Below are 26,932 nucleotides of genomic sequence, written 5' to 3' on the forward strand. Positions count from 1 at the left end.
TGATGCCTTTCTGCCAGAGGGGAATGCACCCCTGATACAGGCGGATTGAGGTCCAGTACAAATATAATGGACGCAATCAAATCATTAGCATCTGCGTCACCTTCGGACAGATCCGTCCGAGCCCCTAGTAAAGGCATCCTCCTCGTCCTGCGAGTCGGCTCGTGAATCAGAGTTGCGGGACGAGGAAGGAAAGGGGACCCTGCGACTCCATTTTAGGCCTCTGTGAGCTTTGCTGAGCGAGCCGTAGCAGCAGAAGCGCCCTGAGAAGGGGGCTGATGCATGCTCAGCAGTGTCCGGGACAGCTGTCCCCTGGAGAGAGGGATTTTGCCCAAACCGGGGGATCAGCCACCGGAGCCGGAGCAGCTGGAGGGACCACTGATGAGCTTCCAGGCTGAGGGACCACTATGTTAGAGCAAGCATCACAATGTGGTTATGTGCTCGGTACAGACAGATCTACATGCAGTGCATAATAAGAACAGCCTTGCAGCCTTGCTCTGATGTGAGACATGCTGCAGAAGTGGGGGCTTCTGTCCAGAATGACCCCCAGCAGAGTATATAAACAGACTATATAAGCAGCTGCACAACCGGAGGTTGTGGCTTGCCAGACCGTTTAACATAGGGACATCTCTGAGCCCTCCAGATCCCCCAGCCCAAGGCCCCCATTTGTCACAATGTGTTATGCAGACATTGAGAACGCTGAGAAAATGGCGCCGGAGCGAGGAGAGGGGGCGGGGCCTACTGAGAGCTGGATCCGGAGGACAAATGAGGTATACAGGGGAGGGAATCTTTCCTCAGTGAGGAGTGTCCGTTCCCTGTGCTGAACAGCCGCTGGGCGGAGCCACACTGTCCCTCTGCATGACTGACATGCAGGGGGAGTGAAACCGAAAGTAGGCCTCAGGCGAAGCCGGGGCCTAGATTTAAACATGCGGCCAGCGTGCAGGCACCATCGGCGCAGTTCTCCAATGAAAACTGGAGAACCGGCTGGAAATGTTAACAGTGTCATAAAACACACTCTCCCCAAAATATAAAGTACAAGGGACCCCTGGAAAGACCACTGTCTGTGGTAATAACGTCTCAGTACTTCGCTTGTGAGACGCAGGTGCCAGGTCCCTGGGAGGTGAGCGCTCCATCCGACAGGATCCTGAACAGGGCTGCGGATGGAGACCGGTCTCCTGCAAAGCAGTGAGAACCGTGATGGCTCCCACTTCAAGCCAGAGCCTCAGGGGATGGTGAAGGAGCGCGGCATGTGAAGGCTCCAGCCTTGTAAAATCAACCTTAACAGCACCGCCGACACAGTGGGGTGAGAAGGGACATGCCGGGAGTCCAGATTGGACCCGCTTTTCTTCCAAATCTTTGAAATCAAAAATCAGAGGATGCATGTGTGTGTGTGTGACCTCCTGAACACAAAGCATTGAACTGGTTGGATTTGTCATCCGGGGAGTGTATATGCTCGGAGGGAGGAGCTACAGTTTTAGTGTAGTACTTTGTGTGTCCTCCGGAGGCAGAAGCTATACACCCATGGTCTGGGTCTCCCATAAGGAACGATGAAGAAATATACTAGAAGGTTGAATAAACTGTTATACTGTAAGCTTTATCCATATTGAAAAATTAGAACAACATAAAATTATTAAGTCACTGCAAAATAACACATCAGAAAAAAACATACCTACTTCCTCCTTGATAATGCGCTGTGCTATCCGGTCTATGGTTCCAAGTTTCAGGGAAAAGGTGTCCAAGTACTCGGTCATTCCTGAAAATTCCAATGGTCGATTTCTCAGTTTGTAACCACTTGTCACATAACGCACAGACTCCCCCATCTTGGAAAGCAAAGTGACACCCTGCTTTTTGTGGCTGTTTAGATCCTAGGGCCCAAAAGTAATAGCATTTACTAAAGGACTTCACTTCCGGAAATAAAATGGTACATCAGTCTCAGTTGGTCAAGAAACTCAGAAGATAATTTAAAAGGCTTAGCCATCGCTCAAAAGATTTTAAAAACCGCTGTAAAATAGTTAAAGAAAACAGTACTCCTTTCCTTCCCGAGTGATCCAGTCGTCAGTGTGTGAATGTTGTAGCCAATAGGTAGTTGTGGTTGCCAAACGGTGTACTACTGGGACCACCACTCAGCAATGGGAGCTACATCTATAGTATGGCCAAGTATCATTACTAATTGACTGCAGTAGTCAGAGGCTGATTGCATGTAGAAGAAAACCGGGTCAACAGAGCTTCTTCACTGGATCACCAAGGGAAAGAAAAAGGAGAAAAGTTTTATTGGCATTTTACACCACGTGCAGTAAATTTTTTAAATTGGTTCTTAGGATAACGGCTTTATAAAGGGTTGGTTTAACAAGCTTCTTTTATTGCCAGGGACGGCACACTCCTGATTAATAGCTCTAGTTGCGATTCTGGACCGTGCACCTTATGATCCTGCTATATGAGGCAGCCTTACCTCGGAGAGCAGGGACACTGATACTGGCCAGTTCAAGACAGCTTTAGAGCAGCGCTTACGACCTCTATGGAAAAAGACCTTGCCTGCACTGCGCTCATTGTTTATTAGAGCGGCCAAAAACTAAATCCCTTCATGAGAATGGAGAGAATTTTTAATAAATTGCACAGTGGCTTGTTTTTACAAGCACTTTACAATTTTTACCTCTTATGTTAGAATCCCTTTAAACGTGCCTTCCCACCTTAGTCCAAAACTCGGGTCACTTTCTCACAACTCAATTTCAGCCTCTATTTTATGACAGATTTGCTGTAGCATTAAGAAGCATAACTTATTTTAAGCTCATATATAGCAGTGGCTTTATCAAAGAATGATTTTCACCTTTATGGATCACCCAAAATTAAACTGGCTGTGCATTTTGTTTTTTTTGTTTTTTACAGGGATTGCCTATTCTTATGATGGTAAAGAGAGCTCGGGCACACTATTAGTTCCTTAAAGAAAAAAAAAAAATATTACTGGAATACTGTTCTTTTCTTTATTTGTTTTATTTATTGGTTCAAAATATTTGCTGCAAGGTGCTACGCAGTGTCATGTCCGCCACAGGTGACGTTTCGGCCTACTGGCCTTCGTCAGACCGGACCTCTAACAGTGGATGAAATGAGTGACTTCAGGAAGAGAGGAACCACCTCTTCATGGGAAAGGCTCAAAGGCCATCAGAAAGGTAACTGAGGATGTGCCCATGTGCGTCCTGCTGTGTGCTTACCGGTTGTTGCCCTTGCGCTGGCTGAACTCTCAGTAACCCTGTTGCCTCAATACGTGTCATCTGTCTCAGCGAATTGACAGCCATTGTACCGCTATGTGTGTGAAGGTTGAGGAAAGGCTCTCAGTGCAGCTGTAGCATTCCTGGCATTCTCAGAAAACACCCACACTAAGGCTATGTGCCCACGTTGCGTTCTGTCCCTGCAGAAATTTCTGCAGCGATTTGAACAGCACACGTGCGCTTCAAATCGCTGCAGAAACAGTCCGTAATGAAAAGCCGATTCCATGCGCTCTGGATGCAGCCCCTGCCATAGACAGAGCGGGGGCTGCAGGCAAAGCGCATGAAAGAAGTGACATGTTGCTTTTTAGAACGCAGTGCTTCGGCAGCAGCCGAAGTGCTGCGTTCTAATACGCAACGTGGGCATGGATTAGGCACAATCTTCATAGATTGTGCAGGGGAAGCAAGACGCATGCAGTTACGCTGCGGTGCAGAACGCAGCGCAACTGCATGAAAATACGCTACATGGGCACATAGCTTAACAGCGCATGATCCTGCAAAGAGACAGGCAGCTTGCAGACTGAGTTGCAAGGCGTGCTCACTGTACAGCGACACTTTATTACCTGGTGGGGAATTTTGGTATGAAGTTTTTTTAAGATGCCTTATGTTTTACCATGCCTTTAATAGCATATATACCAATTTTCAGCCAATTCTGTCCACTGGGTCAGTCTGCACACGGCTCCAAACACCTTAGGTTATTTTATGGCCACCTGGTATATATATATATATATATATATATATATATATATATATATATATATATATATATATATAGACATTTCTTTAAGGCTTATTTAAAATGCTTTTATCTTCAGTGAAATTTGCCTGACAAACTCTAGCTTTCATTGCCATTGATAAAATCAAGACAGAATATTCATAAATATAATATTTTAAGTTCTTGATAACCCCTTAACCGCGAGCAGTAATATTACGTCCTAGCGGTCATAATGTTACTGCCCATGGTCTGCTGCCGGCAGCATGCCGCGACTGGCGCACATCTCAGCTGATTTTCACAGCTGAGATGTGCGCCTGCTAGACAAGCAGAATCGTTATCTGTTCGTGCCGTTTAACCCGTTAAATGGCGCTGTCAATATGTGACAGCGCCTTTATAACAGCATCGGCGGTAAAGTTTTACTTACCGCCCGATACCGGAAGTCATGTGACGTGATCATGTGACATCTGGTGGCTGTCATGGTAGCACAGGGTCATGTGATGACTCCTGTACTAGACATGAATTGCTTTCAGTTTCACTCGGCCCGCAGCCGAGTGAAGTTGAAAGTGAGAGGATCTGCTGTTTACAGCTGTATAGCTGTGATCAGCAGATAGAGCAATCGGATTGCTGATCGCTATAGCCCCCTAGGGGAACTAGTAAAATAAAACAAATAAAGTTCAAAATCACCCCCCTTTCGCCCCATTGACAATTAAAAGGGTTAAAAAAATAAAAATACACACATTTGGTATCTCCGCGTTCAGAAACTCCCTATCAAAATATAAAATCAATTAATCTGATCAGTAAACTGCGTAGTGGCAAAAAAAATTCAAAACGCCAAAAAATGATGTTTCTCTCACCACAACTTTTGCGCAAAATGCAATAACAGGTAATCAAAACGAAGCATCTGCGCAAAAATGGTACAAGTAAAAACGTCAGCTCGAGACACAAAAAATAAGCCATCACTGAGCCATAGATCCCAAAAAATGAGAACGATACGGGTCACGGAATATGGCATAAACGTGCGCCACTTTTTTCGGACAAACTTCCGATTTTTTTAACCCCTTATATAAAAGTAAACCTATACTTGTTTGGTGTCTACGAACTCGCACTGACCTGAGGCATCACACCCATACATCAGTCTTACCATATAGTGAACACTGTGAATAAAATATCTCAAAAACAATAGTGCTATCCGCCCTTTTTTTGCAATTTTGATGCATTTGGAATTTCTTTGCCGTTTTCCAGTACTCTATATAGTAAAACTTATGGTTTCATTTAAAAGTACAGCTCGTTCTGCAAAAAATGAGCCATCACATGACCATATTGACTGAAAAATAAAAAAATAAAATAAAAAAAAAAAAAAGTTACGTCTCTCAGAAGAAGAATGGCGGAAAAAAAAATGGAAAGCGAAAAATCAGCCAGTCGTGAAGGGGTTAATGATCTGCTGCTGGAAGACTTAACAGTGAATAGAACAATAACTATTACACAAAACGGCAAGTGTTCTAACCCAATTTATGATTATATGGAGACGTTTCAGACAGGGGTTACTTGTAAACACCAGAGGAAATACAGAATATGTACAAGTTCACTGGGAGATGGGGTTGCTTTATGTGGGCTCTTTGGCGGTTCATTAATATAGCTCAACAGATGGAGTTACCAAAAAAGTTGTAGTGGAGGCTAGGGTAACCTGTGCTGTTTCAGCAATTCTGCTGCATTATGGAATAATTGCACGGGTTTGCACTCATCCTCAGTGCCACACAGAATATTTTTTTTCTAACCTGATGAGTTGTTGCAGTCTACATAGAGTACCTTGAAAAAAATATTCATACCCCATGAACCTTTCCACATTACACCCATCACCTTAAATGTATTTTGTGATTTTATGCGAAATATCAAACACAAAGTAGCAAGTATTTGTGAAGTGTAAAGAAAATGATACATATCTTCTAAATATTTAAAAAAAAATATATATAGATATCTGAAAATTGTGATGTGCATAAGTATTCAGCCCCCGTGAGTCAATACTTTGTGGTAGCACCTTTTGCTGCAATTACAACTGCAAGTGTTTTGGGGTATATCTTTCTACTAGCTTTGCACAACTAGAGGCTGAAATTTTTGCCCCTTTTTTGTGCAAGATAGCCTTAGGCAATTTTCACGTCTTGCCACAGATGGTCACTTGGATTTAGGTCTGGACTGTGACCGGCCCATTCACACACATGAATATATTTTGATCTAATCCATCCATTGTAGCTATGGCAGCATGTTTAGGGTCATTGTCCTGCTGGAAGGTGAACCTACACCCCAGTTTTAAGTCTTTTCTTTTCAGCCTCTAACAGGTTCTCCTCCAAGATTTCCCTGTATCAGGCTCCATCCATCCTCCCATCAACTCTGACCAGCTTCGATGTCTGTGCTGAAGCAAACCACCCCTACAGCATGATGCTGCCACCACCCTGTTTGATTGTGGGGGTGGTGCGTGTTTTAGCCAAAAAAGTTTAAACTTTGGTCTCATCTGACCATGGCACTTTTTCCCACAAGTTAGGGTCTCTGAAATTATTTTTTTTTGCCAGCTTCAAGTGGGGCTTTTAACCCCTTTAGGACGAAGCCAGTTTTGTACTTAATGACCAGGCCATTTTTTGCAATTTTGACCAGTGTCCATTTATAAGGCTATAACTCTGGAACGCTTCAATGGATCCCGGTGATTCTGAGATTGTTTTTTCGTGACATATTGGGCTTCATGTTAGAGGTAAATTTAGGATGATATTTTTTTTTTTTTTTTGTGAAAAAATATGAAATTTGACAAAAAAAATTAAAATTTTGCAATTTTCAAACTTTTAATTTTTATGCCCATAAACCAGAGAGTTATGTCACACAAAATAGTTAATAAACAACATTTCCCACATGTCTACTTTACATCATCACAATTTTTGAAACAAAATTTTTTGGGGTTAGGAAGTTATAAGGGGTCAAAGTTCATCAGCAATTTCCCATTTTTTCAAGAAAATTTACAAAACCATTTTTTTAGGGACCACATCACATTTGAAGTGACTTTGAGAGTCCTAGGTGACAGAAAATACCCAAAAGTGACCCCATTCTAAAATCTGCACCCCTCAAGGTACTCAAAACCACATCAAAGAAGTTTATTAACCCTTCAGGTGCCTCACATGAACTAAAGTAATGTGGAATGAAAAAAAAAAAAAATAACATTTTACCCAAAAATGTTGCTTTAGCATCAATTTTCTCACTTTTTCAAGAGGTAGCTCCAAAAATTGGAGCTCACACTTTGTTACCCACTTTCTTATGAGCGCGCCGATACCCCACATGTGGCGAGAAACCTCTGTATGGGCAAATGGTAGAGCTTGGAACGAAAGGAGCAATATTTGAATTTTTGAAAGCAAATTTAGCTGAATTTGGAATATATTCTCAAATTTGCAGAGCTTTTGGGTTTCAAGAACAGAAAAACCCCATAAATGTCTTTGTAAGTTATACCCTGTAATGTATTTGTTTACAGAGGTAGGGAGTAGTTTGACACCATTTTTTATGCAGCTGATGCCTATTATAGCTGGTGCACCATTTGGTCTTCAGGGTAAAACTGATGGAATCCCAGAACCTATTCAAAGCTTACAGAGACATTGTGCTACCAAACAAGAAAATCCTTCCAGGAATTATTACTCACAAAGGGCGGCATGCCCCTAAAAACACATTTACTGGACTTGGTCTTGCTAACAAAACAGTTGTAGAAGGAAGAATAAACTTTATTGGACGGAAGGGCAAAATGTTCAAATGTGGAGGAGTTGGCAGCCACTATGTGGCAAACCTGAGTGTGCCAAAGATGACAGAACACCAGCAGGGCCGGAAGGACAGCTTTATCTTCCAAATAACTGGTCGTACAATGTCTTAGCTCCATCAATCCCTATATGAGGGACAAATGTGCCAAGTGACATGGTACATCATAACAGGCTCCTGCCCGCCAAGGTAGGAACCGCTATGTGCACAAAACGACCAATTCGTTACAGAATTCTGAAAGTATTGTTCGATGCAGGTGGTTCGGCAAGAACCCTGCAGTAAAGCCCATAGTGTTTGAATATGGCACAGCATCATTGTTAGGGGATCCTCCAATAAAATGATCATGCCCATAATACCAAGATAAATGCAAAGAAAAGTTTTGTGTAGTAAGACCTAGTGGTAATATGAGTCAAACTAAAATAATTGGTAAAAAAAATGTTTGAGTAATGAAGTCCTGGAAAGTTGTCAAATGATGAGACTTTTCAAGAACGTTAGTGGGGTCCACACTCTGGAGTCTAAAGACGTGGGCATGTGGACTGGGTTTCGTCTGAATAATTGTTTGGTATGTGATGATAAAGTCCTGGAATTAATTGTGAAATGGGGTAAAATGTGTTTTACTGCTGAAAATTTTCTCTTTATTACTAGTCCAAGAAAAAAAAATTACTGAACAGAAATATAAAAGTAAAGTATTTTCAAAATTAAAAAAAAGCTGCTACCACACAGTTTGGTGTAATTTATTTATGCCAATTAATAATTGAGGGATGTGTGATAGGTTTCAAAACAGGGGGAGATGCAAAGGCCTGGTTGGGAGGGGCACATGGGGCAGAAGTACCGGGAATCGCTCCTTGTGCCGTGCTTTCTACAAACACGGCATCTTTTTTGGGGATACCTTTGGGTGGGAGTGGAAGGGATGGGGCGAATGAAATGACGCTCGGAAAGTCTCCGGACATCCTCTGACTCGAAGGCTTCCTCCTGTGCCTCCGAGTCAAAGAGGAGGCTCTCAATAATTTTCTCCTGGTATTGGAGGAAAGAGAGCGGTCCTTGAGATTTTCTATAGAGGATGAAGCTATTATAGGTAGCAACCTGTAGGAGATAGATTGCTACCTTTTTATACCAGGTTTTGGTTTTTCGCTTCACTAGATAAGGCTGAAGCACCTGGTCAGACAAATCTACACCTCCCATGAACTTATTGTAGTCTGCGACACAGAGCGGCTTCTGTTTGTCACTGGTGGCGCCCCTGTCCCTGACCGTCACAGTGGTGTCCGCATGCAATGTGGTGAGCATGAAAACATCCTTGCGGTCTCTCCATTTTATGGCAAGAAGATGGTCACTTGCCATTGAGGAGGACGCACCCTTCTCCACACGTTTAGACACCAACTGTGGGGGTAGACCAACTCTGTTTTTTCTGATTGTTCCACAGGCCCCTGTGTTTGCAGCGTGGAGGGATTTAGAAAGGGGGACACTGGTATAGTAATTATCGGTATACACGTGATAGCCTTTCTCAAGGAAGGGGGTCATTAGCTCCCAAACAATTTTGCCAGGGATGCCAATTGTCTGGGGGCAGTTTGGGGGGTTGATTTGGCGGTCCCTCCCTTCGTAAATGAGAAAGGCACACGTGTAACCGGTTGTGCTTTCGCACATTTTGTATAATTTTATACCATATTTGGCACGCTTGGAGGGGATAAATTGGCAGAAAGACAGACGGCCCTTATAGCTCATAAGGGACTCGTCTATAGAAACATTTTTGTCATGGGTATACGAATTTAGGAAGGTAGTTTTTAGAAGGGATATTAGGGGTCTCAATTTATAAAGTCGGTCATAGTTTGGGTCATTTCTTTGGAGGGCTTGGGAATTATCGTTAAAGTGCAGGAATCGCAAAAGGGTCTCATATCGGGATCGGGTCATGATGGCTGCAAACACAGGGGTGCTGTGCACTGTTTTTGTTGCCCAGTACGAGCGGAGTGTAGATTTTTTTCACTAACCCCATGTTAAAAGTTATGCCCAAAAATTTTTTAAGTTCGGGGACATTTGTGGGGATCCAGGAGCGGGAATGGATGGAGGTAGGATGTTGGGATATATATTGACGGGCATATAAATTGGTTTGGTGGACAAATAATTGGAGGACTTCTGGGGTAACATAAATTTGGAAAAAATCTAATGGGGTAAAATTTGTGACATTTACATTTATACCGGGGGTTGCTACAAACTGAGGAATTTGAGGGGAGAAGGACGGGTCAGGATACCATAGTGGCCGGGGAAGGACACTACTTGGACCTGCCTCTGACGTTTCAGCAGTGACGACCGACTCCGCTACCATCGGGCTGTCGGATCCCGAGGAGGAAGCCGAGTCGTCACCATCCGAAAATCGCTCGATTTCAGAGGCAGACTCTGTATCCGAGCCTGAACTGCCGGAGGCAAGAAGCATGTATGCTTGCTCGGCGGTAAATGTTCTCCGCGCCATTACAGTATTTTTCACTGCCTAGCAAAAAAAAGAAAAAAAAAATACTACAAATTTTTTTTTTTTTTTAAATTTTTTGAAAATTTTTTTTTAGATTTTTTTAACCCTAACCCTGATCCTAACCCTGATCCTAACCCTGATCTAACCCTGATCTAACCCTGATCTAACCCTGATCTAACCCTGATCTAACTCTGATGCTAACCCTGATGCTAACCCTGATGCTAACCCTGATGCTAACCCTGATGCTAACCCTGATGCTAACCCTGATCTAACCCTGATCTAACCCTGATCTAACCCTGATCTAACCCTGATCTAACCCTGATCTAACCCTGATGCTAACCCTGATGCTAACCCTGATCTAACCCTGATCTAACCCTGATATAAGAAAAAAAAAAATCTAAAATAAAAATTCTAACTAAGGGGGGATTCTGACGGAGGTGATGAGGATATTTGGGGGGGGGATATTTTGGGTGAGGATATTGGGGATGAGGATGACTGATTTATAATAAAAATTGGTGTTTTTTTTTCTGACAGAAAACGGCAGCAAATGTAGTCTCTCTCTCTCTTCTCTCCCAGATCAACTACAAGGGAGAGAAGAGGGAGGCAGACCCAAATGCTGCCATTTCCAAAATATTTGGGGTATTTGATCACTGTGATAGGGTCTAACACAGTGTTCAAATGTCAGGAACCAATGAAATAAATTCCTGACGTTGCTAGGTGGAAGGAGGCAGACTTTGGCGGTCGAACTGCGCATGCGCCCGCCATTTTACACGGACACGAGAAGGAGGGGGGCCGGGGGAATGCCGTGGGAACTCGGTAACGAGACCCAGGTACCGGGGGGGGACCGAGAGGGACCGGACAAGGACCGTTCTCTCACATTTGACTGTTGGATCACGTCAAATGTGAGAGAAACCATTAAAATGCATTGAAAACCGGCATTTCATTTTGCAGGTACATGCTTGCCGTTATTCGGTTAATAACGGCGATCACCGTACCTTTAAATGAAAAAACCGGCCTGAACCGTAATCTCCAGGGTCTCAGCTACCCCCGGCAGCTGAGACCCCGGAAATTTTCCGACTCTGGGGGGCGCTAGACCCTTTTTTCCGACCGCCGTTAAAAAGCGGCGGATCGGAAAAAGTACCCGAATATGCCGCCGTTAAAAGGCTTATCGGCGGTCGTAAAGGGGTTAATGTCTTACTTTCAAAAATATTTTTATTCTTGTCACTCTTCCATTAAAAAAAAGACAAAATTTGTGGAGCATACACCTAATAGTTTTCCTGTGGACAGATTCTTCCACCTAAGCCGTGGATTTTTACAGCTCCTCCAGAGTGACCATGGGCCTCTTTTCTGCTTCTCTCATTAGTGCTCTACTTGTTGTGATGTCCGTGTAGATGGAAGGCCATGTTTTATTAAGTTTGCAGTTGTGTTATACTCCTTTCCTTTTTGGATAATGGGTTGAACAGTGATCTGTGAGATATTCAGAGGTTGGGCTATTATTTTTTCTTAATAATCCTGCTTTATTCTTCTCCACAAATTTATCCCTGACCTGTCTGGAGTGTTCCTTGGTTTTCATGATGCAATTTGATCCCTAATGTTCTCAAACAATCATCTGAGGTCTTCACAGAACAGCTGTAGTTATACTGAGAATATTACACCACACAGGTGGGCTCAATTTACTAATGTGATTTCTGGAGACAAATTTTACTTTGAGGGATCAGACTACAGGGGAATATAATGAATATAAAGTGTGTTACAATTTTCAGTTTTAGATTTTTTAAATACGGGACTTAAAACCATGTATCATTTCCTATACACTTCACAAATACTTGCTACTAGTGTTGGTAAATCCTAATAATTTCAGTTCATGGGTGTAACGGGAAAAATAAACATGTGAAAAAGTTCATGGGGTATGAATCGTTTTTCAATGCACTGTATATAGTGATATTTTATACCACAGAAAACATTAAGGCAAAAAGATCAATAAAATGAAGATTTCAATACACCATTGGCTGATTTTGACAACCAGCAAAACTTCATTAGTCTAACCTTAGATGTAAGAAAAACATTGAAGTGTTCATTGAAGGATAGTACTGGATGGTCTGCAATCCTCTTGAGAAACTTGTCCAATGCCCTTCTCCTGGTTTCCACAAACTCTTCTGAAAACCGGTCTACAACACCTTTAACAACAAATTTCTCTGGAAGAGGCTGAAATGAAGCAGACCACGTATTCAGTATACAAGAAAAACAGCTTTATGGTTTATGAACCGTTATACAATTCAGCCTTAATACACTGATGCCATCACCAAATCCCAAAAACCAACTTTTAAAAATTAAAAAAAAAAAAAAAAAAAAATGAAAAATTAATTTCAGATGTAAACAATGCTAATCAGGTATACTAAAATGATAATCTTAGTTAATAATAAAAGTTTGGGTGTTCCGATCTTAGACACTACTGGTTATTCAGAGAATGGTCTATACAGGTCTGATAGAAGCTCCCAGTCACGGTGAATAGAGAGGTGATCACGCACGCCCAGCTTTATTTATTCACTTCTATCGAAGCCGTGCTCAGAAGCTCTGTTCTAGAGATGGGTACTGGATCCCAGAGGTGAATTAGTATGAAGACGACAAATCCAATGCAACTGTCGTAAGCATCCAAATACTGAATACCTCTTCGGACTCTTTCACACATCGTTTTATTGCTATCAGTCGCAATCCGTTGTTTTGTGAAAAAAATGAATCCAGCGCTGGATTAATTTTTTTTCTCTCATTGACTTGTACTAGCGACGGATGGCCTAATGTTTCAACCCTTGTGAGATGGATCAGTTGAAAAATGTTTGTCCGACCAACGGAGCAGACGTCCACATGAACGTTCTTTTGTCTGCGATGAAAAAACGGACAGCGACGGGTCCGCCGGCGTCCATCGTTTGTTATAATGGAAGCCTATGAGCGAAGGATCCGTCAAATGTCGGATTCCGGCGACGGATACTTCTTTTTGTAACAGAGCATGCTCCGATGCGTAAATTCCACTCTTCGCCATGCAAAATAGTGGTACGACGGATCAGTTTTTAAACTGGAGCCGTCGCATCGGTTTTACCAAAAATTGGCGACGTATCCGTCGCATCAGTCACAAAACGGATTGTGACTGATCGAAGAAAAACGGTGTGTGAAAGAGGCCTTAGGGTGTTTATATTGGCAGAATGCTATCCAATGCTTTAATCCAATCAGCGTATTTTTCTCATGCCGATTTGGCAAGAGAAAAAAAATTAAAAAAAAAAAAAAATTGACTGTTGTGATTGGCAGCATATATCGGACGGTGCATACCCAAACATCGGACTGCACTTGGACGACATCCGAGTGCAATGTGATTTACGCAAACATAGAAAAAGCAGAAGATGGATAGATTAAGTTCTCCATACCTTTGATAGGGTATGTGCACACGTTGCTTTTTTTTCCGCGCGGAAAAAAACGCACCCTCTGGCAGAGGGGAGAATTGTAAACAATGCTTTTTGAGAAACAACGCATCGAAAACGCATGCGTTTTTCATGCGTTTTTCATGCGTTTTTCATGCGGTTTTTTAGGTGCGTTTTTTAAGACTTGTCAGTGATAATAAAGTTGGTTGAACACAGACCTTTGGAAAAAAAAACCTGTGATGTCATTTCCTTCTCCACATTCTGTTTGGATAAATGGGAGGGCTTGGAATGGAAGGAGCACCATTTGAATTTTGGAAAAGTTGAAATAAACTTCGCGCACCAAGCCCCTTAGGTACCTATACGTCAGAAAACCCCCACAAGTGACCCCATTTTGGAATCTGCACCCATCAAGGATTTTATTCAGGAGTATATTAAGCATTTTGAATCCACAGCTACTTCACCCAAAATGTTGCTGTAGCAACAATATTCTCACTTTTAGGCCCGCTTCACATGTCAGTGAAAAACACTGACGTTTTTCACTGGCGTGTAAAACACGCACATGTCCCTCCGTGTGCCGTGAATCACGGCACACGTGGGTTGTCTAAGTGCAATCCGGGCTCCGTTCTCCGTGGCCCGTGATTGCACTTAGAGATTAACTCACCTGCACCCGCTCCCGCTCTCCATGGTGCTGATCGCTCCCGCGGTGCAGCATCCGGCCGGCGCTGACCCCCGCAGCAGCTGCTTCCGGGTCGGCTGTGTCGTGCATCATGAATATGCGCGACAATAATGAGCCGGCACAGAAGGAACAGGGAGGACGGGCTGCAGAGGACATCGCTGGAGCCGGGTGAGTTAAAATGTTTTTTATTTTAAAAGCACGTTTTTTTCTGGCACGTGTTTCACGGATCACACCACTGCGTGGTCCGTGGGACATCAGTGATGCCAGAAAAAAATGGACATGTCTCCGTGCGGCAATCACGCACACGCGGGTACGCCGCATGGAGACACGTGCAGTGAAAAATCACTGACGTGTGAGCAGACCCATTCATTATAATGTGTCCGCGTATGTAGTGATTCTGGTATGTTTAAAAAAAAGCACAAACGTCCCAGAATCACTGACGTGTGAAAGGGGCCTAAGGCTATGTGGCCATGATCCAGCGACATGGCGTATAGTACACAGTGCCAGCCTTCCTGCAGCTGCCCATGCCCACGATTTGGGTTCAGGCTGCTGTGGAGCTCTATGCTACCTGCAGAGAACACTCTCGTCTCCGCAGCATAAATTGACATGCTGAGGCTCGGGAAGCCACGCTACCGGTCAGTTTATGCTGCGGAGAAAAGAAGCACAGTGGGCATGGGATCTCCAAAAATCCTTCCACTGTGCTTCTACTGCACAACGCAGCGTTATGGACGCAGGGAAAACACTCAGCGCCCATAACGCTGCAAACCCTGATTGTGGACACAGCCTAAAAAGCGTCAATGGATGAAGGGATGTCAAATATATAGAACGTCCTACCCCCGCCTGCATATTCTAAGCTGGCACCTTTAGTACCTTTCATGTGGCACTAAAGGGTGCCTAGCTTAGTATTTATCCAATAAAAAAAAAAAAAAATGAAAAAAATGGCGTGGGGTCCCCCCTATTTTTGATAGCCAGTCAGGGTAAAGCAGACAGCTGTAGCCTGCAAACCACAGCTGGCAGCTTCATCTTGGCTGGTGATCAATTTGGAGGGCTCCCCATGTTTTTTTTTTTATTTATAAATAAAGAATAAAAAAAAAAATAACGTGGGGTCCCCCCAAATTAGATCACCAGCCAAGGTGAAGCTGACAGCTGGGGTCTGGTATTCTCAGGGTGGGAAGAGCCATGGTTATTGGACTCTTCCCAGCCTAAAAATAGCAGGCCGCAGCCGCCCCAGAAGTGGCGCATCCATTAGATGCGCCAATCCTGGCGCTTCGCCCCAACTCATCCCGCGCCCTGGTGCGTTGGCTAACGGGGTAATAAATGGGGTTGATACCAGATGTGTAATGTCACCTGGCATCAAGCCCAGCAATTAGTGATGTCACGGCGTCTATCAGACACCCGACATAACTAATTGACAGTAAACAAAAGCAAAAAAAAAACAAAAAATTTTTTATTAGAAAAAACACTCCCCAAATCATTCCCTTGTTCTCCAATTTAATAAAAAAAAATGGGTCCGCAGAAATCCATATGGATGTCCCACGTCGCCTCTGGACCTTCTAGAATATGGGGGCACGCTCAGGGAACGTACCCCCCATTTTCTAGGAGGGCAGACCCTCCATTTGAGGAGAGTGGGTGCAAAAATCTGCACCCACTCTCCCCGGGTCACAGCTGCAGAGTGCGAGCAGCCAGCACAGCTCACACTGAACACTGTGCTGGCTGTCAGCTGCTCTGCTCAGGTGACCGGCCACCGTGCACTGTGAAGGAGGAGGGAGCCGCGGGGGATCAGCGCTGCGACCGGACAGGTATGTATGACACCGGGGGGAATAGGGGGTGACCGGGCAGGGCCTGGGGAACAGTTTTCTGTCGCATGTGTTATTGCACATGCGACAGAAATCATAGGAGCAGGGCGGCCGGTGCGCTACTGTGCGCGCGGCCATGTTGGATTTTCGGGAGGGGGGGTCGGGGGTCGGGGCGGGCACTTTGGCGACACCGGGGGCTTTGCCAGGAAGTGAGGTCAACAGGAAGCCTCTTGACCTCACTTCCAGGTAAATGCCTGCGTTCTGGCGTGCCGACAAAGCCCGCGGACCGCAACAAAAAAGCAGGTCCATGCGTTGTGGCTGCGTTCTGACCCCACATCATTGATTTCAATGGGGGAGAGAACGCAGCCACAACGCACAAAAGAAGTGACATGCTGCTTTTCTTTCCGCACCGATTTTTGGCATCCAAAACGCAGCGGAAAGAAACGCAGCATGTGCACTGATTTTTCAGCTTTCCCATACACTTTGCTGGGAAAGCTGAACGCATGCAATTTGCCACTGAAACGCTGCGGTTCAAAACGCAGCGTTTCCGCGGTAAAAAACGCATCGTGTGCACACAGCCATAGGATTCTCTAATTTGAGAGTATCTGAACACCATAAAATGACACTAGGCTCACACTCCCAGCAGAGCTTGGATAGAGAGTCATTGGCATAAATGACCAGATTCTCTCTCATGAGAGAATATACGACCATGTGAGCACAGTCTAGTGCACAACTTGATTTCTGAAGTGATATCCTCTCTTTTGTCAGTTTTGTAGAAGTGATCATCAATGATTTGACACAGACAGGCATGTTAGACGTCTGAACATGTTTGAAGCTGCAGAGCACCTATCTATTTGAACGGATTATATAGATTTTTGAGCAATAAAATGGTAGGAAATTTTTCATTACAACACTTAAGGAGGCAAAATCAGTACCAAGTTGTCTATAGCCAATTGATGCCAAAATACACACATATGCAGTTAAAAAAAATATTTTTTGATAGTATTTTGGATTCTCAAATAGCCATTATTGAGATTGACAGACATTTACCCAACATGCAAAAGGGAATTTTGTTTACTTACCGTAAATTCCTTTTCTTCTAGCTCCTATTGGGAGACCCAGACAATTGGGTGTATAGCTTCTGCCTCCGGAGGCCACACAAAGTATTACACTTTAAAAAGTGTAACCCCTCCCCTCTGCCTATACACCCTCCCGTGCATCACGGGCCCATCAGTTTTGGTGCCAAAGCAGGAAGGAGGAAACTTATAAATTGGTCTAAGGTAAATTCAATCCGAAGGATGTTCGGAGAACTGAAACCATGAACCAAAAGAACAATTCAACATGAACAACATGTGTACACAAAAGAACAAACAGCCCGAAGGGAACAGGGGCGGGTGCTGGGTCTCCCAATAGGAGCTAGAAGAAAAGGAATTTACGGTAAGTAAACAAAATTCCCTTCTTTGTCGCTCCATTGTAAGACCCAGACAATTGGGACGTCCAAAAGCAGTCCCTGGGTGGGTAAAAGAATACCTCGATAAAAAGAGCCGAAACAACGGCCCCCTCTTACAGGTGGGCAACCGCCGCCTGAAGGACTCGCCTACCTAGGCTGGCATCTGCCGAAGCATAGGCATGCACCTGATAGTGTTTCGTGAAAGTGTGCAGACTCGACCAGGTAGCCGCCTGACACACCTGCTGAGCCGTAGCCTGGTGCCGCAATGCCCAGGACGCACCCACGGCTCTGGTAGAATGGGCTTTCAGCCCTGAAGGAATCGGAAGCCCAGAAGAACGGTAGGCTTCAAAAATCGGTTCCTTGATCCACCGAGCCAAGGTAGACTTGGAAGCCTGCGACCCCTTACGCTGGCCAGCGACAAGGACAAAGAGCGCATCAGAGCGGCGCAGTGGCGCCGTGCGAGACACTTAGATCCGGAGTGCTCTCACTAGATCTAACAAATGCAAATCCTTTTCACATTGGTGAATTGGATGAGGGCAAAATGAAGGTAAGGAGATATCCTGATTGAGATGAAAAGTGGACACCACCTTAGGGAGAAAGTCCGGGACCGGACGCAGAACCACCTTATCCTGGTGAAATACCAGGAAAGGGCCTTTGCAAGACAGCGCTGCAAGCTCTGACTCTCTACGGAGTGAAGTAACCGCCACTAGAAATGCCACCTTCTGCGAAAGACGTGATAGAGAGACATCCCGCAGCGGCTCAAAAGGTGGTTTTTGAAGAGCCCGTAGAACCATGTTGAGATCCCAGGGTTCCAGCGGACGCTTGTAAGGTGGGACTATGTGGAAAACTCCCTGCAGGAACGTGCGGACCTGCGGAAGCCTGGCTAGACGCTTTTGAAAAAACACGGAAAGCGCCGAGATTTGACCTTTGAGAGAGCCGAGAGACAAACCCTTGTCCAATCCCGATTGAAGGAAGGAAAAACCTGGGTAAGGCAAACGGCCAGGGGATAAACCCCCTCTCAGAGCACCAGGCTAAGAAGATCCTCCAAGTTCTGTGATAGATCTTGGCTGACGTTGGTTTCCTGGCCTGTCTCATAGTGGCAATGACATCTTGAGACAACCCTGAGGACGCTAAGAGCCAGGACTCAATGGCCACACAGTCAGGTTGAGGGCCGCAGAATGCAGATGGAAAAATGGCCCTTGAGATAGCAAGTCTGGTCGGTCTGGGAGCGCCCACGGTTGCCCCACCGTGAGATGCCACAGATCCGGGTACCACGACCGCCTCGGCCAATCTGGAGCGACGAGGATGGCGCGGCGGCAGTCGGACCTGATCTTGCGCAACACTCTGGGCAGCATTGCCAGAGGAGGGAATACATAAGGCAGTTGAAACTGCGACCAATCCTGAACTAAGGCGTCCGCCGCCAGAGCTCTGTGGTCCTGAGACCGTGCCATGAATGCCGGGACCTTGTTGTTGTGCCGAGACGCCATGAGATCGACGTCCGGCGTTCCCCAGCGGCAACAAATCTCTTGAAACACGTCCGGGTGGAGAGACCATTCCCCCGCGTCCATGCCCTGGCGACTGAGGAAGTCTGCTTCCCAGTTTTCTACGCCCGGAATGTGAACCGCGGAGATGGTGGAGGCTGTGGCCTCCGCCCACAGCAGAATCCGCCGGACTTCTTGGAAGGCTTGACGACTGAGAGTGCCGCCCTGGTGGTTGATGTACGCAACCGCCGTGGCGTTGTCCGACTGTATGCGGATCTGCCTGCCCTCGAGCCACCGATGGAACGCCTTGAGGGCTAGATACACTGCCCTTATCTCCAGAACATTGATCTGAAGGGAGGACTCTGTCGGAGTCCAGGTTCCCTGAGCCTTGTGGTGGAGAAAAACCGCTCCCCATCCTGACAGGCTCGCGTCCATCGTGACCACAGCCCAGGATGGGGGCAGAAAGGATTTTCCTTTCGACAGAGAAGTGGGGAGAAGCCACCACTGAAGCGAGGTCTTGGCTTCCAGAGACAGAGACGTTCCTGTCTAAGGACGTGGGCCTCTTGTCCCATTTGCGGAGAATGTCCCATTGGAGAGGACGCAGATGAAATTGCGCAAATGGAACTGCCTCCATTGCTGCGACCATCTTCCCCAGGAAGTGCATGAGGCGCCTCAAGGGGTGCGACTGGGCCCGAAGAAGGGATTGCACCCCTGTCTGCAGCGACCGCTGTTTGTCCAGCGGCAGCTTGACCATCGCTGAGAGAGTATGAAACTCCATCCCGAGGTACGTCAGTGACTGGGTCGGAGACAATTTTGACTTTGGAAAATTGATGATCCACCCGAACCTCTGGAGAGTCTCCAGAGCAACGGTCAGACTGTGTTGACAAGCCACCCGTGAGGGTGCCTTGACTAGGAGATCGTCTAGGTAAGGGATCACCGAGTGGCCCTGAGAGTAGGATCGCTACGACGGACGCCATGACCTTGGTGAAGACCCGTGGGGTTGTCGCCAGGCCGAAAGGCAGTGCCACAAACTGAAGGTGTTCGTCCCCGATGGCGAAACGCAGGAAGCGTTGATGCTCTTGAGCGATCGGCACATGGAGATAGGCATCTTTGATGTCGATTGATGCTAGGAAGTCTCCTTGGGACATCGAAGCGATGACAGATCGGAGGGATTCCATGCGAAACCGCCTGGTTGTCACATGTCTGTTGAGCAATTTGAGGTCCAAAACGGGACGGAATGAGGCGTCCTTTTTTGGCACCACGAACAGATTGGAGTAAAAACAGCGACCGCGTTCCTGAAGGGGAACGGGGATCACCACTCCTTCTGCTTTCAGAGTGTCCACCGCCTGAAAAAGCGCAACGGTCCGCTCGGGGGCGGAGATGTTCTGAAAAAACGAGTCGGAGGACGAGAGCTGAACTCTATCCTGTAACCGTGAGACAGAATGTCTCTCACCCATCGGTCTTGGACATGTGGCCACCAGGCATCGCAAAAGCGGGAGAGCCTGCCACCGACCGAGGATGCGGTTTGGGGCGGCCGAAAGTCATGAGGAGGCCGCCTTGGAGACGGTGCCTCCGGTGGTCTTTGGAGGACGTGACTTAGACCGCCATGCAGAAGAGTTCCTCTGGCTCTTCTGTGGCCTGTTGGACGAGGAGGGTTGGGATCTGGCTGAGGGCCGAAAGGACCGAAACCTCGCTTGAACTTTCCGTTGCTGAGGTCTGTTCGGTTTGGGTTGGGGTAAGGACGAGTCCTTTCCCTTGGATTGCTTAATAATTTCATCCAATCGCTCGCCAAACAGTCGGTCGCCAGAAAAAGGCAAACCGGTCAAGAACTTTTTGGAAGCAGAGTCTGCCTTCCATTCGCGTAGCCACATGGCTCTGCGGACTGCCACAGAATTGGCGGATGCTACCCCTGTACGGCTAGCCGAGTCCAGGACAGCATTCATGGCGTAGGATGCAAATACTGACGCCTGAGAAGTCAAAGATGTTACTTGTGGCGCAGCGGTATGGGTGACCGCATTAATCTCAGACAGACAAGCTGAGATAGCCTGGAGTGCCCACACAGCTGCAAAGGCTGGGGCAAAAGACGCGCCTATGGCTTCATAGATGGATTTCAGTAGGAGCTCTATCTGCCTGTCCGTGGCATCCTTGAGCGATGCACCGTCAGCCACTGCTACTACGGATCTAGCCGCCAGTCTAGAGACTGGAGGATCCACCTTGGGACACTGAGCCCAACCCTTAACCACGTCAGCGGGGAAGGGGTAACGTGTGTCATTAAGGCGTTTAGTAAATCGCATGTCCGGGAAAGCCCTGTGCTTCTGGACAGCATCTCTAAAGTTAGAGTGATCGAAGAAAGCACTCCGGGTACGTTTAGGAAACCTAAACTGGTGTTTCTCCTGTTGTGAAGCCGAATCCTCTGTAGGCGGAGTTGGGGTAGACAGATCTAGCACCTGGTTGATGGACGCTATAAGGTCATTTACTATGGCGTCCCCTTCAGGTGTATCCAGATTGAGAGCAACGTCAGGGTCAGAGTCCTGAGCTGCGACCTCCGCCTCCTCCTCTAGAGAATCCTCAAGCTGAGACCCCGAACTGCGTGATGAAGTCGGGGAAGATTCTAAGCGAGCCCGCTTAGCTGGTCTGGGACTGCGGTCCGTGCCGGAGTCCTGCACGTAATAACTAGAGGCCACACCAGGAACACGCTTAGTCGCAGACCGAGAGGGGCCTGGGGGTGATCCCGCAGTGCCCGGGGCCTGTGTAAGGGCCGGTCTGGACTGCAAAACCTCTAGAAACTTAGCAGACCATTTATCCATAGACTGAGTCATGGAATGAGAAAGCGACTCAGAGAGTTTGTCGGCTAAAACAGCAAACTCTGTCCCTGCCATCTGGACAGGGGGGGCCGGCGGTTCTACCTGGGCCGAGGGACCCCCTAGTGCCTCAGGCTCCGGCTGAGCGAGTACCACAGGGGCCGAGCATTGCTCACAGTGAGGGTAGGTGGAACCTGCAGGTAACATAGCCGCACAAGAGGTACAGGTAGCAAAATAACCCTGTGCCTTGGCCCCCTTGCTCCTTGTGAACGACATGCTGTTGTCTCCCAGGAGCGTGATCACTGAGGGTATATAGCCACAAGTGAACAGTAGAGCTGAACCGGAAAAAGTATACAAATATAATGTATCTATATACAGTTCAGCACCCTAGGGGGACCAGCACCGGTAACCGGTGTGGCTTACCAACCGCTCCAGCGGTGTGTGGCAACCAGATTCCCTGCCTCGGGTCTCCCAGAGCTGCAGCCAGAAGTCCTCCACCGGCAGGATGTGTTAAAACATGGCTGTCGGCGTTCACAGGGGAGGAGGGAGCCGTGGGCGTAACTTACAAAAGTGCGGGAACTGGTGCCCCATAGGGATTAGTGAGGGGGGAGGAGGACAGCTATGTGTGCTCCAGCCCTCACTGTCGGCGTCAGACCGACCGTCCCGCCCTTGCCCCTGACTGGCAGGCCCGGGGGCGGGCGTTTAATGTACTAGGCCGCAAAAGCCGGGGACTAAAGTAAAAAACAATACTGCAGGCGCTGCAGCATCTGATGCCCAGGTGCTCCATGCACCGTCCCAAAGGGGACACAGAGTACCTGTAGTTGCAGGGCCTTGTCCCTGACGATACTCAGTCTCCTGTCCGGCAGATACCACCAGGGGCTGCGGAGGGAGCCCGGTCCCAGTGCCTGGATGACCGGTTAGGATCCCACTTCACCCAGAGCCCCTAAGGGATGGGGAAGGAAAACGGCATGTGGCTCCTGCCTTTGTACCCGCAATGGGTACCTCAACCTTAACAACACCGCCGACTCAGTGGGGTGAGAAGGGAGCATGCCGGGGGCCCTTAGGGGCCCTCTTTTCTTCCATCCGAAATAGTCAGCAGCTGCTGCTGACTAAAATGTGGAGCATTGTGTGCATGTGTGCCTCCTTCAACACAAAGCAAAAAACTGATGGGCCCGTGATGCACGGGAGGGTATATAGGCAGAGGGGAGGGGTTACACTTTTTAAAGTGTAATACTTTGTGTGGCCTCCGGAGGCAGAAGCTATACACCCAATTGTCTGGGTCTCCCAATGGAGCGACAAAGAAACAGAAAAATATTTCATATATCTTAGAACATGTTTGGGCTCATTCAGACATTCATGCACATCGGTCGGATCTCGGACTACAATGCGCGGACTGACTGAGGGTCTCCTGACAGGAGCATGACAGCTTTGTATATGTCTAAGAGGCTATGACGCTCAGGTCAGGAGAGCCGTGGTCAGTCTGGATTGTTATGCACATATGTGTGAACGAGCTTTTATAGTTTATGCTCATGGTACAATTACATCTGTGTGTTTGAGCAATAGATTTAGTGTCATGATAGATTTAGATACTATCCCAAGAGATTATGAAAGTCTTTTGGCATCCGCTACTCAGCTCATGAACAGTAGTGTTGGACAGTCGTGGGCATAAGCCATCATACTACTAATTAAAGGGAACCTGTCAGGTGCAATATGCACCCAGACCCACAAGCAGTTCTGGCTGCATATTATTAATCCCTGCCTAACTGTCCCTGTATACACTAGCATAGATAAAGAGATCTTAAGAAAAAAAATATTTATACAGATCATTTATCATATACTAAAAGAGCGAGGAACTAGTCGTGAGGGCGTTACTTCCCCCGATTAGTCCGTCCTTTTATCATGTTAGTATGCCTACAGGGCCGTGCTAACATGCTATTTAATGCAACGTCACCAGCGGTGATGTGCATACCTGTGTCCGCGGTGAAGGCTGAGCTGAATGTCTCGCACTTCCAGTCATGTGCAGTATGAAGCCGGGTGTACACATCCCAGCTTCAGATAGGTCTAGTGCGCATGATATTCAGCTCAGCGTTCACAGATACGCGCGGCACTGCTAGTTCCTAGCCTCATTAGCATATTATAAAGGATCTTTAAAAATAATTTTCTAAAGATCCCTTTATCTATGCTAGTGTATACAGGGACGGTTAGGCAGGGATTAGAAATATGCACCTAGAACTGCTCATGGTTCTAGGTGCGTATTGCACCTGACAGGTTCCCTTTAATTGTTGTTTAGTACTTTTATACTGATGGCCAATACTTAGCATTGGGCATCAATATCAATATCAGATTAGCCTGACAACCGGCACCCCCACAGATCAGCTGTTCCAGGTGTTGGCAGTGGGGAGGAAGTGATCAATTACGTAGCTGCAAAGCACTCTGTTAACTGAACAGTTGCCACAGCCAGATACTGCACATCTGTCATTTCAAAATAGGAGTGGATCTGCAGTTCCCCACTGTGGCCACTGTACAGCTCTACAACTGATCACATCCGGCTACTATCGCCGGCATTGGGAACAACGGATCAGTGGTGGTGCCAGGTGTTTCAACTCCACCAATCTGATATTGATGACCTATCCTAAAGATAGGCCATGAATATAAAAATGTTGGATAACGACATTATGAACATTATGAAAGACTCAAATGCTTTTGTATCTCATTCAGACATCAGTACTACCTACGGGAATGAAGTGAGTGGGCTGGGTTTCTTCAAGTTTATTCCGTAACCAATCAAAATCCTGGTACCTTCGACGTATGGAATACTCCGGAAGGTCAAATTCAGATCTTGTAGTCTGTTAAAAAGGAAAAAAAAACAAAACAGTAAATAAAAATATATGGAATTTGGTGTGATTTCCTTCTGAGCAATGGTTAACTAATTATGGTAAGAGGTGAGTTTTATATATTTTTAACTGGTGAACTCCGTAAGAATTTTTTAAAAATTCCATCATGTACAGTTTCTACACAGACTTAAAAAAATGAATTCCCTCCATACTGTGTCGGTGATCTACTGTATATCACGTGATGTTCCCAGGCTGATAGAAAAATGTAACTGAGTACAATGTGAGCAAATGGAGACTATTAATTCATCCCAAAAAAAAAAAAACAAACAAACAAAAGCCTGAAAGTGGTGCTACAGCACAATGGGAGCAAGCATGCTTCAGCGTCTTTAGGGAATTCTGTGCACTTGAAGGAAAGCTATGAGAATTTAGACTTTATTCTCAAGAAACTTAACTTAGAGGATCAAGGATGGTCAACATGTGGTGATCTGAAAGTTCTCCATTTGCTCCTTGGGCAGCAAAATACAGGAAGCTGGGATAGGACTCTACTGGTGCCAAAAAAGTTGGCCATCGAGAACATCTTTGCAACCTGGGCTCAAGAACATAGTTGTGGAAAATGTACTTAAACCCACCAAAGGTTCTTCTGCCACCACACCACTCTACAATAAGTTAGGACTGATGAAGTTTGTGAAAGCTCTACCGGAAGGAGAAACAAGGAGAGACAAGTACCCGTGTACAAAGTTTTAGGGACTGTCTTAAGCAAAACTGAAGGCAGGCATGTTTGTGGGTCCTGATATTTGGAAACTCACGAAGGACGACATGTTTGAAAACAAAAACGGGTTGTCTGATGAATTTGAAGTTACATTTTCTACAATTCCATTTGGTATACTTTCTTAAAAATCTTGGTGCAGTTAGCAAAAAAAAAAAAAAAAAATTTTATCAGGACATCAAGGCGATGGAACGATGATACCAAGGTAGACGGAACGTGAACATGATGGGAGACGACTGCTGAATGCGTCACAGAGAAAATCTGCAGACTTTCTATAAGAGGAAAAGTATGAAGAGAAGCTTCTTTGAAGCGCATAGGCGCAAAAACTGATTTCCAATAAAGTTGAACAATGAATGTTCAATAAATTTTTATTTATCGTATTGTGCACATTTTTGGCTACAATAAAGATTTTTGTTGTTCATCTCGCTTGTACGTAATTGTACACGCATTTTGTACAAAATCTATATGTAATGGTTTAAAACAGAAGTGTGTTTTGCAATCAGGGCATAAGAAAACGTAAGAATCAGTCAATGGATTTGAAATAATATTCATAAACCAAACTTTTGCATACCAGTGCAATTATTGCATTTCTAGTCGAGGAGGTTTACTCATCTTACAAGGAAAAAAAAAAAAAAAAAGTGTTTTTCACTTTTTGTAATGAGCAGGCTTTCATTCTCCTATAGTGGTGCCTGCTAATTGCTATTGCTTTCCTAATGAGACACCCACCACACAATAGCTATGATCGGGAAAAAAAATAAAAAATCCATCCATCTACTTTTCGGTCTGCACACATCCTTTTAAAGTTTGAGAAAAAAAAAAAAAATTGGTAGTGGAAAATCAAACAAGCGGTCATACAGCTCTTCTAGCTGTATGCAACATGGTCCATGACTCTACCCAAACACTACTCACTAATGAAAACTGTTTAAAGAGGTTGTCTCTGAGTGCAGACTGCACAACACGCTGTTATGATTCCTCAGAATTTCCGATGAGAGCAAGCATACTTGTGATCACGTGCTGACCAGACTTGTTTATCATTTCTCAATAGAGGCAAATTTGAGGATCCAGATAAGACTAGTTAGCATGTGAGCAATCATATGCAAATCGCATACATATATTCAAGCGATTGCTCACACTGGGAACGCCGATGAAGACAATATGTGGTGCAGCCTGCAGACACAGTAACTGCAGGTTCTTGGCCCAAATCTAGACAACCCCTTTAAATATGAAGGGTTTCAATCAGATTTTAGAATGTAGAAAGATTGTTGCACTAAACAAGGGACCAGAGCGAAGTAGGAGCCTTATCAATATTCTGATTAGTTTTGTAGTAGGTTGAGGTTTTGAGAACCTAATTAAATTATATGGGTTTTAATAGGACTCCTGCTGTACAAGGAAAAAGGTGCACATGCAGGACTGCAGTCAGTTCTTAAAGGGAACCTGTAAGGTGCAATATGCACCCAAAACCACAAGCAGTTCTAGGTACATATTGCTAATCCCTGCCTAACTGTCCC

At 45.7% G+C, this 26,932-nt stretch overlaps 1 protein-coding gene across 1 annotated transcript in view; it reads right to left on the reverse strand.

Moving 5' to 3' along the window:
- The window catches only part of SNX30 (sorting nexin family member 30), an 88,135-nt gene that overhangs the window by 25,142 nt on the left and 36,061 nt on the right, over positions 1-26,932 (reverse strand). Inside the window, exons 3-5 of the mRNA XM_075315948.1 lie at positions 24,560-24,670; positions 12,257-12,415; positions 1,667-1,862 (exon numbers count right to left, since the gene is read on the reverse strand). Of these exons, the coding sequence (XP_075172063.1) occupies positions 1,667-1,862; positions 12,257-12,415; positions 24,560-24,670 (466 nt within the window). The remainder of the gene's footprint in view (positions 1-1,666; positions 1,863-12,256; positions 12,416-24,559; positions 24,671-26,932) is intronic.

Source organism: Anomaloglossus baeobatrachus, chromosome 1 (assembly GCF_048569485.1).
Source record: "Anomaloglossus baeobatrachus isolate aAnoBae1 chromosome 1, aAnoBae1.hap1, whole genome shotgun sequence".
Taxonomy (NCBI): Eukaryota; Metazoa; Chordata; class Amphibia; order Anura; family Aromobatidae; genus Anomaloglossus; species Anomaloglossus baeobatrachus.